Source organism: Scyliorhinus canicula, chromosome 22 (genome assembly GCF_902713615.1).
Source record: "Scyliorhinus canicula chromosome 22, sScyCan1.1, whole genome shotgun sequence".
Classification (NCBI taxonomy): domain Eukaryota; kingdom Metazoa; phylum Chordata; class Chondrichthyes; order Carcharhiniformes; family Scyliorhinidae; genus Scyliorhinus; species Scyliorhinus canicula.
Window position 1 is genome coordinate 73898 of NC_052167.1, and position 19434 is coordinate 93331.

Below are 19434 nucleotides of genomic sequence, written 5' to 3' on the forward strand. Positions count from 1 at the left end.
GTTCGTCACTACTGTTAATCCTTCTGTAGCTACTCAGACTGACGAACCAATCTGCTGCAATCCACGTGGTGGATGTGATGTTGAATCAACCCTGTGTCTGTACTCACTGAGTGTCTCCACTGGAAAGAGGAAGATCATGTGTGTTGTGTCCTTTATGTATGGGTTGGTGTAATGCCCTCCTGTGGTAGTGTTAACTCTGTGTGTATCGTGAATGCCCATTGGTCGTGTCCTATCTTACTGGCCTATTGGTTGAATGTCTGTGTGTCATGTCTCTGGTGCTCCCTCTAGTGTCTAGCTAGTCTACATGTATTTACATTAACCCCTTGTGTATTTACAGTGATGCATATCACCACAATGATGACAAGTGAATTACAAAAAAACAGAAGTATTGGAAAAGTGATAGGAGGGATGGCTGAAAGCACAGATTTGAAGTAGGCCTTGAGCTGGGGAGCGAGGCCGAGCAAATCAGTGGGTCCTTGTGAGAAATTATCAGTGTACACAAACAAGATGGCTGAAGGCTTTATCATTGATGATGAAATAATGGCTGTGGACACATGCCATAGACCAGATTCACAGACCCTAGGCCTAGGGTGTAAAGGTGTGGTACAGTGAGGCTGAGAGGGGGCTTGTACATAAGGATGAGGATTTCTGTGTGTGGAGCCTCTTACTAGTCTGTTAGAAGGAACAGCTCTCTATGCTAATCTCAACAAAAGGAGCATTCAGGTTGACTACGATTAACATCGAGAGCTCGTTTGCCTGGTTAACACTGGGCATGAGCTGTAGGCAAGGGATTGCGGAGCGAATAATTGCCAGGTGCAGCATTACGACATCCTCAATCTTGATCAATGTTTCTCTTCTTTCAAAAGTATTGGCGTAGCTTGTCGAACATTGGACATCATGAGGAATTCTCCACACCCGCCAGAACCTTCAACCATTTCCACATGCCCTCCAAATGTTTTAGTCCGTTCCTCTTTCCAGATGCATTCTATTCTCTGTCAATGGCCAGAGTTATAAAAGAGTTACGTTAACACCTTGTTGCTGCTGAGAATCTTGATTTCTAACTTGAACTGTGTTCACAGAATCATATATTCCCTCCACTGCAGAAGGAGGCCACTCTTCTCAATAGCTGTAACCCAGCTCCCAACCCCTCCCTGTTAACCACGCTTAACCCAAATATCCCTGGATACTAAGGGACAATTTACCATGGCCAATCCGCCTAACCTGCACATCTTTGGACTGTGGGAGGAAACCGGAGCACCCGGAGTAAACCCACGCACACATGGGGAGAACGTGCAGTCTCCGCACAGACATGACCCAAGCCGGGAATCAAACCCGGTTCTGTGAAGCAGCAGTGCTAACCACTGTGCCTCCCGTGTTCTTGTTTGTTTGTGTCTGGACGGCATGGTAGCACACCGGGTTAGCACTGTTGCTTCACAGCTCCAGGGTCCCAGGTTCAATTCCCGACTTGGGTCACTCTCTGTGTGGAGTCTGCACGTTCTCCCCGTGTCTGCGTAGGTTTCCTCCGGGTGCTCCGGTTTCCTCCCACAAGTCCCGAAAGACGTGCTGTTAGGTAATTTGGACATTCTGAATTCTCCCTCAGTGTACCCGAACAGGCGCCGGAATGTGGCGATGAGGGGCTTTCCACAGTAACTTCATTGTAGTGTTAATGTAAGCCTACGTGTGACAATAATAAAGATTATTATTCTAAATGATTCTGCTATAGTATGATCCATGTACGGGTAATGACTAATATGCAACTAATATTCATTTCATAGTGAAATGCCTGAGAAATACTCCCGCTTTCTTCGCTGAAAGACTCTGCAAGTCGATGAAGGTAAAGTTTGATGCCATTATTTATTTTGCTTGGCTGGGTGAGGTTGCGTTCATATAAGATCCATATTGATTGTCCGCTCCTTCTTTGATTGATATGGTTGATACTCTCGCCCTCAAACTGCTTTGCAGTGTTGAAGTATGGTGCCGATACTTCACCCATTCACTCCTTTATGTTTTTATGTCCTATGTTTTAGTTGTGTGCAGTATTCTTGGTTGTTCAGCATGGCTGGGGTTTGATGCAGTAACTCTTGCCAGTTGTTCCAGCCTGTGTGCTGGACTTTAATGCTCTATTTAATTCACAGGCAGTAGCGCACTGTATGCGAATCCCAATGTTAGCAATGCTAAAACTGGGTTTGGCCATTGACCAGCTGTGCAGCGTGCAAGCTATTTGCTTCTATGCAGAGGAAGGGAAAACTGTGGTTCTCACAGCAAGTTTCAACACAGATTCAGCTGAGGCCTATGGAGCATTGACTTCTCAACCAGAGTAGGGTGTTTGAACCATGGCTTCTTGGAGTTGGGAAGAGAAAAGAAGTACGACACAAAGATGAGAAGGAAATATCTTTGAATAATATATGCGTTTTCTTTACCCAAATTTAAAAATCACATCAAAGAACAGTACAGGAACAGGCCCTTCGGCCCTCCAAGCCTGTGCCGACCATGCTGCCCGTCTAAAATAAAATCTTCCACACTTCTGGGTTCCGTATCCCTCTATTCCCATCCTATTCATTTACTTGTCAAGATGCTCCTTAAATATCACTATCGTCCCTGCTTCCACCATCTCCTCCGGCAGCGAGTTCTAGGCAACCACTACCCTCTGTGTAAAAAAAACTTACCTCGTACATCTCCTCTAAACCGTGCCCCTCCCACCTTAAACATATGCCCCTAGTAATTGACCCCTCTACCCTGGGAAAAAGCCTCTGACTATCCACTGTCTATGCCCCTCATAATTTTGTGGACCTCTATCAGGTCGTCCCTCAACCTCCGTCGTTCCAGTAAGAATAAACCGAGTTTATTCAACCTCTCCTCATAGCTAATTCCCTCCATACCAGGCAACATCCTGGTAAATCTCTTCTGCACCCTCTCTAAAGCCCCCACATCCTTCCATTCTGCCGACCAGAATTGAACACTATACTCCAAGTGTGGCCTAACTAAGGTTCTATACAGCTGCAACATGACTTGCCAATTTTTATACTCAATGCCCCGGCCAATGAAGGCAAGCATGCTGTATGCCTTCTTGACTACCTTCTCCACCTGTGTTGCCCCTTTCAGTGACCTGTGGACCTGTACACCTAGATCTCTCTGACTGTCGATACTCTTTTTTTTTTTTCTTTTTTTTTAATAAACAATTTTATTGAGGTAGTTTTTGGCTTTATAAACAGTTACAGACATCATCAGAAAGGAAGCAAAAAAGGCAAAAATGTGCAAACATCCACGTACTTTCAATACTTCCATCGTAACATATTGCACAAGCCCGCTCCCCTCCCACCGGTACTACCCGCCATATTTTCCCTCCTACTCTACTCTACCCCCCCTCCCCCCACCCCCCTGCTGACGCTCACTCTCCCGCAAAGAAGTCAATAAATGGTTGCCACCTCCGGGTGAACCCCTGCACAGATCCCCTCAAGGCGAACTTAATTTTTTCCATCCCCAGGAAACTCGACATGTCCGCAAGACACCACTCAGTCTTCGGGGGCTTTGAGTCCCTCCACGCCAATAGTATTCGTCGTCGGGCTATCAGGGAAGCAAAGGCCAAAACATCGGCCGCTTTCTCCCCCTGGACGCCCGGGTCTTCCGAAACCCCAAAAATTGCCACCCCTGGACTCATCACCACCCTTGTTTTTAGCACCCGGGACATGACCCCCGCAAATCCCTCCCAGTACCCCCTCAGCTCAGGGCATGCCCAAAACATGTGAACATGGTTTGCTGGTCCTCCCGCGCACCTAGCGCATTTGTCCTCTATCCCGAAAAATTTGCTCATCCGAGCCACCGTCATATGGGCCCGGTGAACGACCTTAAATTGGATCAGCCCGAGCCTAGCACATGTCGCGGTCGAGTTTACCCTACTCAGGGCCTCTGCCCACAGCCCATCCTCCATTTCCCCGCCTATCTCCTCCTCCCATTTAAATTTCAGTTCCTCTGTCTGGGACCCTTCCTCCCTCATGAGCACCTTTATATATACCCGAGACTCTGCCCTCCCCTTCTTCCCTCCTAGAGACTATTCTGTCGAGGATCCCCATTGGCGGGAGGCGCGGGAAAGATGGGACCTGTCTACGAACAAAGTCCCGCAGCTGTAGGTATCTAACATCATTTCCCCTTACCAACCCAAATTTCTCCTCCAAGCTCCTCAAACTCGCGAAGCTCCCTTCCAGGAACATATCACCCACCCTTCCCGCCCCTGCTCGCTGCCATACTCGGAACCCCCCATCCATACTGCCGGGGGCAAACCGATGGTTGTCGCAGATTGGCGCCCAGACAGACGCCCCCATCTCCCCCACATGCCTCCTCCACTGGCCCCATATCCGCAGGGTCGCCACCACTACCGGGCTGGTGGTGTACTTGGCCGGCGGCAGCGGTAGAGGAGCCATGACCAGGGTTTCCAAACTGGAGCCCCTGCACGAAGCCGCCTCCACCTGCTCCCAAATAGACCCCGTACCCACCATCCACTTCCTTATCATAGCGATGTTGGCCGCCCAGTAATAATTGACCAGACTCGGCAAAGCCAGCCCTCCCTCGCTGCGGTTCCTCTCCAACATTGCCTTCTTCACCCGCGGAGACTTTCCCGCCCAGACAAAGCTCATGATCAGCCCGTTAACTCTTTTGAAGAAGGACTGTGGGATAAAGATCGGGAGACACTGAAAAATAAACAAAAATCAAGGGAGGATTGTCATCTTTACAGTCTGCACCCTCCCTGCCAACGACAGCGGGAGTACATCCCATCTCCGAAACTCTCCCTTCATTTGCTCCACCACCCTGGCCAAATTTAACTTATGCAGCCTGCCCCAGTCTCGTGCCACCTGGATTCCCAAATACCGGAAATTTTCCTCAACTAGCCTAAACGGTAGCCCTCTCAATCTGTTCTCCTGGCCCCTTGCCTGGACCACAAACATTTCACTCTTGACCGTATTTAATTTGTATCCTGAGAACTGGCCGAACTCCCTCAGCATTCCCAGTATAGTTCCCATCCCGGCCACTGGGTCCGACACGTACAGGAGCAGATCGTCTGCATAAAGAGAAACCCTGTGTTCAACCCCGCCCCTCACCATCCCCTTCCAACTCTCTGCGGCTCTCAGCGCAATCGCCAGCGGCTCTATGGCCAGCGCAAACAGCAGCGGGGAGAGCGGGCAGCCCTGCCTGGTCCCTCGGTACAACCTAAAGTACTCCGACACTTCTCTGTTGGTCCTGACGCTGGCCCTCGGGGCCTGATATAATAATTTGATCCAATCCACCAATCCCTCCCCGAACCCAAACCGTCCGAGCACCTCCCATAGATAGTCCCACTCCACCCAGTCAAAGACCTTCTCGGCGTCCATTGCCACCACTACCTCCACCTCTCTACCCGCCGGGGGCATCATTATCACATTGAGCAATCTCCTCAGATTGGCCGCCAGCTGCCTACCTTTCACGAACCCCGTTTGATCCTCCCCAATCACCTCCGGTACACAGTCCTCCATTCTACCCGCCAGTACCTTTGCCAGGAGCTTGGCGTCTACATTAATCAGAGATTGGCCTGTAGGACCCGCACACCTCAGGGTCTTTACCCCGCTTCAATATCAGAGATATGGTGGCTTGTGACATTGTCGGCGGCAGGGTCCCCCTGTCCCTTGCCTCATTGAAAACCCTCGCCAAGACCGGGCCCACCAGCTCAGAGAACTTCCTATAAAACTCTACTGGGTATCCATCCGGCCCCGGGGACTTCCCCGACTGCATGGCCTTTAGGCCCCCCAATACCTCCTCCTACTCTAATCGGGGCCCCCAGCTCTTCCACTCGCCCCCCCCCCCCCAACTGTTGGGAATGTTAATCCGTCCAGAAACCTTTTCATCCCCTCCGGTTCTTCCGGCGGCTCCGAAGTATACAGCTTACGATAGAAGTCCCGGAATACCCTATTCAATTCTGCCGGATCCTCCACTTTGCGCCCCCCCTCGTCCCTCACTCTACCTATTTCCCTGGCCGCCTCCCTCCTCCTGAGTTGCTGCGCTAACAGTCTGCTAGCCTTTTCCCCATACTCGTACACCACTCCCCTCGCCTTCCTAAGCTGTTCCACGGCCCTGCTCGTGGATTGTGCCCCCAGTTCCGCCTGTAGTCTCTGCCTCTCCCTGAGTAAAACCTCCCCCGGGGACTCCGCGTGCTCTTCATCTATCCGACCCATTTCCCTGACCAATCTATCCATCTCTGCCCGGTCTGCCTTGGCTCTGTGGGCCCCAATTAAAATCAGCTCCCCCCGCACTACTGCCTTTAGCGCCTCCCACACGGTCGCCGCTGAGACCTCCCCAGTGTCATTCACCTGCAGGTAATTTTGTATACATTTCCGAAGCCTCTCGCAGATCCCCTCCTCCGACAGCAGTCCCACATCTAGCCTCCATTGCGGGCGTTGATAGCTCGCTCCCCCGAACTGCAGGTCCACCCAATGCGGGGCATGGTCTGAAATGGTAATTGCTGAGTATTCCGTGTTCTTTACCTCCCCCATACAGTCCCTGCTCCACACATAGATTCCTTCCCCTGTCCTTCAGTGGGCCAATCCTTTCCCTAGCTACCCTCTTGCTTTTTATGTACGTTTAAAAAGCCTTGGGATTTTCCTTAACCCTATTTGCCAATGACTTTTTGTAACCCCTTTTAGCCCTCCTGACTCCTTGCTTAAGTTCCTTCCTACTTTCCTTATATTCCACACAGGCTTCGTCTGTTCCCAGCCTTCTAGCCCTGACAAATGCCTCCTTTTTCTTTTTGACGAGGCCTACAATATGTCTCGTTATCTAAGCTTCCTGAAATTTGGCGTATTTATCCTTCTTCCGCAAAGGAACATGCCGGTCCTGAATTCCTTTCAACTGACATTTGAAAGCCTCCCACATGTCAGATGTTGACTTACCCTCAAACATCCGCCCCCAGTCTAGGTTCTTCAGTTCCCGCCTAATATTGTTATAATTAGCCTTCCCCCAATTTAGCATATTCACCCCAGGACCACTCTTATCCTTGTCCACCAGCACTTTAAAACTTTCTGAATTGTGGTTGCTGTTCTCAAAATGCTCCCCGACTGAAACTTCTACCACCTGGCTAGGCTCATTCCCCAATACCAGGTCCAGTACAGCCCCTTCCCTAGTTGGACTATCTACATGTTGTTTTAAGAAGCCCTCCTTGATGCTCCTTACAAACTCTGCCCTGTCCAAGCCCCTAGCACTAAGTGAATCCCAGTCAATATTGGGGAAGTTAAAGTCTCCCATCACAACAACCCTGTTGCTTTTACTCCTTCCCAAAATCTGTCTACCTATCTGCTCCTCTATCTTCTGCTGGCTGTTGGGTGGCCTGTAGTGAACCCCCAACATTGTGACTGCATCCTTCTTATTCCTGATCTCTACCCATATAGCCTCGCTGCCCTCTGAGGTAGCCTCCCACAGTACAGCTGTGATATTCTCCCTAACCAGTAGCGCAATTCCTCCACCCCTTTTACATCCCCCTCTATCCCGCTAAAACATCTAAATCCTGGAACGTTTAGCTGCCAATCCTGTCCTTCCCTCAACCAGATCTCTGTAACGGCAACAACATCATAGTTCCAAGTACTAATCCAAGCTCTTAAGTTCATCTGCCTTGCCTGTTTTCCTTCTTGCATTAAAACATATGCACTTCAGGCCACCAGACCCGCTGTTTTCAGCAACATCTCCCTGTCTGCTCTTCAGCCCTCCAGGAACCCCCAACTCTAGCCCCTTGTACCCCCCCCCCCCCCCCATTCCTTTTGTGCCACCATTGACTGCCAGGCAGTTAGCCAGCTGGACCCGAAGCTCGAAATCCTCCCCAAGTTGGAATAACTGACTAGTGGAAAGTGCCTTGTCCCAATTCACTTCAGCATTTGTGAAGAGTAAAGCTGAGTATTTTGAAAGCAAATCTCTGGTCAGAACTGAAAGCTGGAAGATAAGCAAATGTTTTCAGGGTGGAGGTTGGAAGGGCAGGAAAAAAAGTGTCGGAATATAAGTCAAAGCTATTTTACCCAATTAAAATTTTCCCCTCCCCTATGTGCTTCGTGCCATTAATGCTGGGGGGAATCAATTCCCAGTCGTAACTTGGTGGAACTAAAAGAGAAAATACTGGAAACATGAGGCGGATCTTGGCAGCATAAAGTGGTGATTAGTGTTTGGGCTTTTAAAAACAATCTCAGCTTCTCTCTGTCTCCTCCGTAAAATGTGCAAACAAAAACAGAAAATGCTGGGAAAACTCAGCCGGTGTGGCAGCATCTGTAGGGAGAGAAAACAGGGTTAATGTTTTGAGTTTGTTTGACTATTCACCAGAACTAAAAGAGGGAAATGTGTTGGATATTATACTGTGTAAGAGAGGTGCAACAGCTAGGACAGTGACTAGTGAGAGCTGGGAGAGGTGACAACAAAATACAGCAAACGTGAGAACAATGGCTAGCGCTTTTCCAGGAGACACATCCGGAGTGAGACTCATCCAGAGTGGGGATTGCAACTTGGTAATTTGGTGCAGTGAGGTAAATCAGCAAAGGTAAGTGGAAAATCTAATTCTGCTGTTTTTCAGTTAAAAGTGCAGTGTGTAGCTTAGTGTCTGATTGGTTGAAGCTGCCCCCACCCTAATTGCTGAGAGGCAGTTATCTGTCAATCACCTGAGGCCTGTTTAGGGGCACATTGAATTCTTCTCTTTGAAGTTAAGGTATTTTTTGAGTCATCGGTTAGCTGAGGTCTGTATAAAAGACAGACAGACAGCGCACACAGTAAGCTAACGCTTTTCCAGGAGACACATCATGAGTGAGACTCATCCAGAGTGGGGATTGCAACTTGGTAATTTGGTGCAGTGAGGTAATTCGGTGCAGAGTGTGAGGAGTGCTTTTTAACCCTGGTAAGTGACTGGTAAGTAGTTTCTCTTTTTCTTTTCATTGTCTAATTTATTTATTTTGACATTGAAATTCTAGTTGTTTAAGTTTACCTAGGGTTTAAGACATGGCAGGAGATCCCAGACCCATGTCATGCTCCTCGTGTGCGATGTGGAAGCTCAGGGACACGTCCACTGTCCCTGGCTCCTTCACGTGCAAGAAGTGTGTGTTCAGTTGCAGCTCTTGTTAGACCGCTTGACGGCTCTGGAGCTGCGGATGGACTCACTTTGGAGCATCCGCGATGCTGAGGAGGTCGTGGATAGCACGTTTAGCGAGTTGGTCACACCGCAGGTGAAAATTAATGAAGGAGATAGAAAATGGGTGACCAAAAGAAAGAGCAAGAGTAGGAAGGCAGTGCAGGTGTCCCCTGCGGTCATCTCCCTGCAAAACAGATATACCGCTTTGGATACTGTTGAGGGAGATGGCTCACCAGGGGAAGGCAGCAGCAGCCAGGTTCATGGCACCGTGGCTGGCTCTGCTGCACAGCAGGGCAGGAAGAAAAATGGCAGGGCTATAGTGATAGGGGACTCGATCGTAAGGGGAATAGACAGGCGGTTCTGTGGACGCAATCGAGACTCCAGGATGGTATGTTGCCTCCCTGGTGCAAGGGTCAAGGATGTCTCGGAGCAGCTGCAGGACATTCTGGGGGGGGGGAGGGTGAACAGCCAGCTGTCGTGGTGCACATAGGCACCAACAATATAGGTAAAAAACGGGATGAGGTCCTACAAGCTGAATTCAGGGAGTTAGGAGTTAAACTAAAAAGTAGGACCTCAAAGGTAGTAATCTCAGGATTGCTACCAGTGCCACGAGCTAGTCAGAGTAGGAATGTCAGGATAGATAGGATGAATGCGTGGCTCGAGAGATGGTGCAAGAGGGAGGGATTCAAATACCTGGGGCATTGGGACAGGTTCTGGGGGAGGTGGGACCAGTACAAACCGGACGGTCTGCACCTGAGCAGGACTGGAACTGATGTCCTAGGGGGGGGTGTTTTCTAGAGCTGTTGGGGAGGGTTTAAACTAATGTGGCAGGGGGATGGGAACCGATACAGGAAGTTGGAAGGTAGTAAAACAGGGACAGAAGCAAAAGGAAGTAAGGGGAAAAGTGCAAGGCAGAGAAGACATAGTCAAAAATCTAAAAGGGCGACAGTACAAGGTACAGTGACTGAGGGGAGCTCAGTGAATAGGCCCAGTAATAACAAAAGGAATAAAACTGGAGATGTTAAGATTCAAAACAGAGGTAAAAAAACCAACATAAGTGTACTTTACCTGAATGCTCGTAGTATTCGGAATAAAGTAAATGAGTTGATGGCACAAATCATCGCGAATGACTATGATTTAGTGGCCATTACTGAAACATGGTTAAAGGATGGTCACGACTGGGAGTTAAATATCCGAGGGTATCAAACTATTCGGAAGGACAGAGTGGATGGTAAGGGAGGTGGTGTTGCTCTGTTATTTAAGGATGACATCCGGGCAATAGTAAGGGATGACATCGGTGCTATGGAGGATAAGGTTGAATCCATTTGGGTGGAAATCAGGAATAGTAAGGCGAAAAAGTCACTGATAGGAGTAGTCTATCGGCCACCAAATAGTAACGAGATGGTGGGGCAGGCAATAAACAAAGAAATAACTGATGCATGTAGAAATGGTACAGCAGTTATCATGGGGGATTTTAATCTACATGTCGATTGGTTTAACCAGGTCAGTCAAGGCAACCTTGAGGAGGAGTTTATAGAATGTATCCGCGATAGTTTCCTAGAACAGTATGTAATGGAACCTACGAGGGAACAAGCGGTCCTAGATCTTGTCCTGTGTAATGAGACAGGATTGATTCATGATCTCATAGTTAGGGATCCTCTCGGAAGGAGCGATCACAATATGGTGGAATTTAAAATACAGATGGAGGGTGAGAAAGTAAAATCAAATACTAGTGTTTTGTGTTTAAACAAAGCAGATTACAAGGGGATGAGAGAAGAACTAGCTAAGGTAGACTGGGAGCTAAGACTTTATGGTGGAACAGTTGAGGAACAGTGGAGAACCTTCCAAGCGATTTTTCACAGTGCTCAGCAAAGGTTTATACCAACAAAAAGGAAGGACGGTAGAAAGAGGGAAAATCGACCGTGGATATCTAAGGAAATAAGGGAGAGTATCAAATTGAAGGAAAAAGCATATAAAGTGGCAAAGATTGCTGGGAGATTAGAGGACTGGGAAATCTTTAGGGGGCAACAGAAAGCTACTAAAAAAGCTATAAAGAAGAGTAAGGTAGAGTATGAGAGTAAACTTGCTCAGAATATAAAAACAGACAGTAAAAGTTTTTACAAATATATAAAACAAAAAAGAGTGGCTAAGGTAAATATTGGTCCTTTAGAGGATGAGAAGGGAGTTTTAATAATGGGAAATGAGGAAATGGCTGAGGAACTGAACAGGTTTTTTGGGACGGTCTTCACAGTGGAAGACACAAATAACATGCCAGCGACTGATAGAAATGAGGCTATGACAGGTGAGGACCTTGAGAGGATTGTTATCACTAAGGAGGTAGTCATGGGCAAGCTAATGGGGCTAAAGGTAGACAAGTCTCCTGGCCCTGATGGAATGCATCCCAGAGTACTAAAAGAGATGGCTAGGGAAATTGCAGATGCACTAGTGATAATTTACCGAAATTCACGAGACTCTGGGGTGGTCCCGGTGGATTGGAAATTAGCAAACGTGACGCCACTGTTTAAAAAAGGAGGTAGGCAGAAAGCAGGAAATTATAGGCCAGTGAGCTTAACTTCGGTAGTAGGGAAGATGCTGGAATCTATCATCAAGGAAGAAATTGCAAGGCATCTGGATAGAAATTGTCTCATTGGGCAGACGCAGCATGGGTTCGTAAAGGGCAGGTCATGCCTAACTAATTTAGTGGAATATTTTGAGGACATTACCAGTGCAGTAGATAACGGGGAGCCGATGGATGTGGTATATCTGGATTTCCAGAAAGCCTTTGACAAGGTGCCACACAAAAGGTTGCTGCATAAGATAAAGATGCATGGCATTAAGGGTAAAGTAGTAGCATGGATAGAGGATTGGTTAATTAATAGAAAGCAAAGAGTTGGGATTAATGGGTGTTTCTCTGGTTGGCAATCAGTAGCTAGTGGTGTCCCTCAGGGATCCGTGTTGGGCCCACAATTGTTCACAATTTACATAGATGATTTGGAGTTGGGGACCAAGGGCAATGTGTCCAAGTTTGCAGATGACGCTAAGATGAGTGGTAAAGCGAAAAGTGCAGAGGATACTGGAAGTCTGCAGAGGGATTTGGATAGGTTAAGTGAATGGGCTGGGGTCTGGCAGATGGAATACAATGTTGACAAATGTGAGGTTATCCATTTTGGTAGGAATAATAGCAAACGGGATTATTATTTAAACGATAAAATATTAAAGCATGCCGCTGTTCAGAGAGACTTGGGTGTGCTAGTGCATGAGTCACAGAAGGTTGGTTTACAAGTGCAACAGGTGATTAAGAAGGCAAATGGAATTTTGTCCTTCATTGCTAGAGGAATGGAGTTTAAGACTAGGGAGGTTATGTTGCAATTGTATAAGGTGTTAGTGAGGCTACACCTGGAGTATTGTGTTCAGTTTTGGTCTCCTTACTTGAGAAAGGACGCACTGGCGCTGGAGGGTGTGCAGAGGAGATTCACTAGGTTAATCCCAGAGCTGAAGGGGTTGGATTATGAGGAGAGGTTGAGTAGACTGGGACTGTACTCGTTGGAATTTAGAAGGATGAGGGGGGATCTTATAGAAACATTTAAAATTATGAAGGGAATAGATAGGATAGATGCGGGCAGGTTGTTTCCACTGGCGGGTGACAGCAGAACTAGGGGACATAGCCTCAAAATAAGGGGAAGTAGATTTAGGACTGAGTTTAGGAGGAACTTCTTCACCCAAAGGGTTGTGAATCTATGGAATTCCTTGCCCAGTGAAGCAGTTGAGGCTCCTTCATTACATGTTTTTAAGGTAAAGATAGATAGTTTTTTGAAGAATAAAGGGATTAAGGGTTATGGTGTTCGGGCCGGAAGGTGGAGCTGAGTCCACAAAAGATCAGCCATGATCTAATTGAATGGCGGAGCAGGCTCGAGGGGCCAGATGGCCTACTCCTGCTCCTAGTTCTTATGTTCTTACGTTCTTATGACCTGGTGGGGAAGAGGGAGAAGGAAAGGTTTGTGCCTTGGAACTGAAAAATGATATTTTTTTAAAGGGTTAATACGGTGGAGAAAGATCACAGCTTAAAGTTGTTGAACTCCATGATATCTGACTAGTTTCGGCAACGTATTGCTACTCCTCACTGTCAGGCTAATTTTCTGAGGGGCCTCTGATCATGTCAATCACCTTTCGAGAAGGGATTTTGCAGAGAAGGAAGAGCTTCAGTCGCCCATACTAATTAGCCATTGGGTTGCCCCCGGAGTACACTCCAGCTGAGGGGATGCCACCAACATGAAATCTAAACAAACTAAAATTAGCTTGCAATTTAAATTGTAGTCCCTTGGTAATGTAGAACTTGAGCATTGCTGACAAAATAAACTTCCTGTCAAAGCTTTTTGTCTTGCACTTGTCAGGACAGATGCAAGAGTGCCAAATCTCACAGGGAGCAACTGCATGAGGAAAGGAGTGCTGATTGGTTGCAGGTCAACTCTAGTCAAGGAGTTGACATTGCAAATTCATGAAAGAACTACTGTCCTCCATGCTATTGTTTGTATCAATAACGCTGCAATTCCTATATATGTTTAAATATATATAGCTTATAGAAATTGCACCTAGTGAGCCATATAGCAATGCTGACTGATCTTACATTGGTGTTTGTGTAATTCTTAACACAGTTAGGGTTGTTCAACAAGTGCTGTTCAATTGCAGAATAACAACCAAAGTTAGATATGGGTGTGATTGACCGGCCGGATCCTGCCTGAACCGGGATGGCGTGCAGCTGGTAGATCCCGGGACCACCTAGGCACCCTGGTGGTGCTAACCTGGCACTGCCAGGGTGCCCAGGTGGCACTGTCAGGCTGGCAGTGCCAAGGTGCCTGGGTGGCATTTTGCCTGTGCTGCGGGATGTCCTGCCCGTATGAGATGGGGTGGGGGGTGGGGTGGCTCAAGGGCCCCCTTATAGGTAAGTTGGGGAGGGGGCTGCAAGGGGGAGTCGAGAGGTCGGGATGCCATTTAAAAATGGAAATGACATGAAGTGTGGCCTTGGGGCGGGGGTTGTGGGGGGGGGGGCACAACAGAGTGCCTCTGCGGGAGGAACAACCCTCGAATCCCGCACAGGACGGACTCTGATTGTTTTTTTTGGTTAGATCGCACCTTATTTCCTGAATTCCGTATGGTCAGTACTTGGCTTTTAACAAACAGCCAAATGGACATCCAGTTTGATACGATCCACCAGTCATAGAACATAGAACAGTACAGCACAGTACAGGCCCTTCAGCCCACGATGTTGTGCCGACCATTTATCCTAATCTAAGATCAATCTATCCTACACCCCTTCAATTTACTGCTGTCCATCGGAACACGCGGCTTATCTTACCGGGCATCGCACTGGCACTGAATTTTAAGATGTCACGTTATGATCGGTATAGATGAGATTTTGGATAAAGGCATCAAACCCTATGTCATGTTCTGTAGTTTAAAAAGAGGCATCATTTGAATAGCTCATCACAACCTGCTCTGTCTGCGACTCTCGCATCATTGCAGCTGGCGAAAGGAACTGGGTAACGCAGGAACTTCGAATAACTGTGATGGGTAATGAGCATCAAACAGCCAGGATTCAGCATTCAGAATGACAAGATTAAAAAGGAAGGAACGGTTCTTGAATCTCACATGTTAACGTGTCAGTCTTCCCTCTTTTCCACTTAGGGTTTGGGAACAGATGACAAAACGCTGATTCGCATCATGGCATCTCGTTGCGAGGTTGACATGTTAGATATCCGGGCCGAGTTCAAGAAGATGTATGGCCAGTCGCTGTACTCATTCATAACGGTAACTATGCCCTTTTCACTTATTATCAGTAATAGGTGCTCAGACAGCAAGTGCAGGAATTCGGGGGGTTTCTCCAGCTCTGCGTTCATTGCTCAACACTACTCTCAACAATTAGCTCATGGATCTGAACTGCAATCGGAACAGGCCGGCAATCATCGACAAAGGTCCTTTTATCTCTTGCTTTTACCCGTGATAACACCGGCAGCCTCAACCCCTGCGTTTGCTCAGTGTGGACGGTAAGCCACCACCAACTGTTGCCACTCTGTGCCAGGTTAACCTGACCAGGTTAGGGAGGGGGGGGGGGGGGGGATGAGATAAATAAAACTGCTAGTACTTCCATTCTCGATTGCTATCTAGTGAGTCCTGTTGGGAATGTCGGGCGAGAGAAGGATTCACTGCGAAGTCTTCCAATATTGAATAACCAGCTGACTTCCCATCTGGGCAGAATGGACACATGGAGGACTTACCTGTGGAATCATAGCCCAGTAATACCTAGCAATTCTACAAGAGGACAAGGGAATTGGGCCACCTGATGGATTATGGAAGGATATAATGGTGGAGTCGTGGAAGAAACTGCTTCCACTTGGGCGGCACGGTGGCGCAGTGATTAGCACTGCTGCCTCGCAGCGCCGAGGGTCCGGGTTTGATCCGGGACCCAGGTCACTGCCCGTATGGCGTTCGTACATTCTCCCCGTGCCTGCATGGGTCTGACCCCCACAACCCAAAAAGATGTAGGTGGATTGGCCGTGCTAAATTGCCCCTAATTTGGACAAAAAAGAATTGGGTACTCTAAATTTATAAAAGAAAGAAAAAGATGTTTCCACTTGCTGTTTTTACTTGTTCATGGGATGTGGATGTCACTGGCAAGGCCACCATTTATTTCCCTAATTACCCTCGAGAAGGTGGTGTTGAGCTGCCACCTTGAACCGCTGTAGTTTGTGTGGTGTAGATACACCCACTGTACTCTGAAGAAGGGATTTTTATCCAGAGACAGTGAAGGAACAGAACAGTCCGGATGGTAACTTGGAGGCAATTTACAGGTCACAGTGTTCCCTGGTGTGTGCAGGGAATAATTGTGGGGAGGGGGGCAAAGTTAGGAGTCACAAATATAAAATAGTAATTAATAAATCCAATAAGGAATGCAGGAGAAGCCTCTTTACTAAGAGAGTGGTGAGAATATGGAATATGAGACCATAAGGAGTGATGGAACCATCAATTCACCAGGCACGTGTTTCCGATATGAATCTAGGCTTTAATCGACTTACTTCAGAGCCAGCCTGTTACCCGTTGATGAACTCTTAGTGAACTCAGGCTGACTCTGGACAAGGGTATTTATACAGCTGCACTAGGGGGAGGAGTCGTGGGCGGAGCCAAGGGTGGAGCCCAGTACAAGTTCCTGAGTACTCCCAGTGCTACTCCCCCTAGTGGTAGGATAGCGCTACTGCGCTTACAAAGACAGTGTGAATTAACATATATACATCTATATATTACATTCACCACAAGGAGCATTGAGGCAAATAGTACATTACAGGGAACCTGGTCGAACACATGAGCGAGAAAGGAATAGAAGAAGATGCTAAAGTGTGAGGTGAATAAGAGCATGGGGAAGGTCGATCGAATCCAACACAGGCTGTGGGCCACATATGAGACAAATGTGGGAACTTTGTAATCAGGGCTAGAATATTGTGGGGGCTTGGGGATGGGGGAGCCTTGGTGAATTATTTGCCTCAATGTTCCTTATGGGCTGTCAGTTGGACAACAATCAAGTGTGGGAACCAGTTGTAAGGGTATTGGTGAGACTGCACCTGGAGTACCGTGTGCAGTTTGGGTCTCCACATTTGGAAAAAGGACTACACGCACTGGAGGTGGTAGCGTGAAGATTCACTCGATTGGCTCCTGGGTTTGCCCTCTGATGATAGGCTGAGTAAATTGGGTTTATATTCTCTGGAGTTTGGAAGAACGGGAGGCAATCTCATTGAAACCTACAAAATTCGGACGGGCTCTAGAATCTAGAACATGGGGAACAGTCTCAGGATAAGGGGGCTGATCATTTAGGACTGAGATGAGGAGAAATTACTCCACTCAAAGGGTTGTGAATCTTTGGAATTCTGTATGCCAGAGGGCTGTGGATGCTCCATCTGAACATATTTAAGGCTGGGATGGACATATTTTTGATGTCTCAGGGAATTTATTATTTTTTTTAATTTAGGGTACCCAATTCATTTTTTCCAATTAAGGGGCAATTTAGCGTGGCCAATCCACCTACCCTGCTCATCTTTTTGGGTTGTGGGGCGAAAGCCACGCAAACACGGGGAGAATGTGCCAACTCCACACAGACAGTGACCCAGAGCCGGGATCGAACCTGGGACCTCAGCGCCGTGAGGCTGCAGGGTTAACCCACTGTGCCACTGTGCTGCCCCTTGTCTCGGGGAATTAAGGGATATGAGAAGTGGGTGGGAAAATGGGGATGAAGCCCAAGATCGGACATGATGGTACTGAATGGCGGAGCAGGCACGATGGGCCATGTGGTCTACTCCTGCTCCTATTTCTTATGTTCCCAACCCTGGCCTGCTCTTGGCCTGGGTACGGAGGCCTATAAGTCTACATGGAGTTAGACCATGGCCTCATTGAATGAAAAGGATAGAGGAGCTGAATTAATGGCCTCCCCTTATTTCTGTGTTCAGCACAGCCTCTGCCAGCCAACTTGGCAGACACTAGGAATGGAACCTAGCTCTGTGCTGATCAGCTGACCAACTCCGGGCCTTCCATTCAGCATAAACCAACAGTGATAAAATAGGACATTCGCTCGTGGCATCGACTTTTCCTCCTCATCACTTGTCCCTCCTGTTCATTTTATTGCCAGGATGACACCTCTGGAGATTACAGGAAGCTCCTGTTGCAGCTGTGCGGCTCAAATGATTAAGAAGGAAGGGAATCTCTGAGGTGGTGGAATGCTGGATGAAGATTCTCCAAAAAAGCCAAAGCGTGAAGAGCTCCCGTGTCTTCCTCATAATTGATTTATTCTGTTTTGTATCGGCTTGTAAATGTAACCCCATTTTTATCGGCATTTTCACATATGTTCATTGAGCTAAAGTTTATGAGTAAGAATATCTTCACATCCCAGAGCATTTTATGAAGATCAGGATAGCCATTAATTCTCCCCTGTGCACATCCCCCCCCTCTCACCACCCCCTTCCCCCATTTCCACCCTTTGAGTTTGTCAATATGTAAAAGGTTCACACTATCTAAAACCACATGTGTAGTTGCTTCGGAGATATTGAATTCGGACAATTTACTTTTAAGAGAGGAGATTGGTCTGTATTTTTACAAATGCTTTTTCTGAAGCTGCTTGCCACCGACACTGCGGATTCAACTGGGTTGTCCTCATTGTGCCTTCTTGTTCAGAGGTTCTACTCTGACAGATAGCAGGAAACTCTGACAGTCTCCTAACATTCTTCACTCAAGCGTGCGGATGGCTTTTAAAAGCTGCACTGTTTGCAGAATTGGAACATGCGCCGAGAACGTCGCATCCTCCGTTTCCATGCCCCCTTTTGTGATCAATGTGAACCTGCTCTTTCAGTCCAGGCATGCTACGTGAAGCATCGTTGATCTGTCCAGAATCAGCCCATGCCTGCCTCTAATTCTTCAGGAAGATTTGCAGAGTTTGTTACTGATGGTGAAGAAGGTTGTCTGAAAGTGGGGGCCTGTGAAAGAAGGGCTAATATCTGATTTGCTAAAAGTATAAATGAAATAAAAAATAAATACTATGCAACCAATTTAAAACCGTGATTGATCAAGTCTTCCATGATTCAGCACAATATCAGTTAATCTTAGGGTCTGGAGTTCTCCTGAGATAGAGGGCTTTACATTTTGTCTCATCGCAATTCCATGTGAACTCAGGTTATATCCTCTCCAAATATATTACATATGTAAAGAAAGACTGGCTGGCATTTAAACAATCACTTAACATCTCTAAGCTAATTAAGGACTATTGAAGTGTAATCACTGTTGCAATGTAGGATACAGTAGCTCCCACAAACAACTGTGTGATATTGAATGGGTAACCTGTTTTCCCATTGTAAAACAAGGAAAAGCAGCGTTCGTTTCGTGACTGGAGTCAGGAGTGCAACAATCTACACCCAACTTCCAGCTCAGTATTCTGCTATCCTGGAATGTGCTAAGTCTCTGATGCCCTCTTGCACGTACAGAAAGCTGGTGGTCCTGCATAGCTGCCAATAAGCTGTGTTTAATCAGTTTCTCCCCCCCCCCCCCCCCCCCCCCCCACCATGCATACTCTTGTACAGATGTATTTTTGCTTGGTGACTGAATTGGTCATGTTGTGTTCCCATCTCATCACTTTTATGCTTATATTAATAATCTTAGAATTGCACTAGGCGGTGCAGTTCCACATTGACAACATTTAATTGGCTATAAAGTACCTGATGTGATGCAAGGTGCTATGGGCGGGATTCTCCCAGACCCGCGCCGGGGCGGAGAATCGCCGCAAC

The 19434-nt window shown here is 47.5% G+C and overlaps 1 protein-coding gene across 5 annotated transcripts in view; it reads left to right on the top strand.

Annotated features, from left to right (window-relative positions):
- The window catches only part of anxa11a (annexin A11a), a 63675-nt gene extending 44962 nt beyond the window's left edge, over positions 1–18713 (top strand). For all 5 annotated transcript variants that reach the window (XM_038782865.1, XM_038782866.1, XM_038782867.1 and 2 more), the window contains 3 exons: positions 1776–1834; positions 14804–14926; positions 17790–18713. In XM_038782865.1, the coding sequence (XP_038638793.1) occupies positions 1776–1834; positions 14804–14926; positions 17790–17849 (242 nt within the window). In that variant the 3' untranslated portion in view covers positions 17850–18713. The remainder of the gene's footprint in view (positions 1–1775; positions 1835–14803; positions 14927–17789) is intronic.
- Positions 18714–19434: the final 721 nt, after the last annotated feature.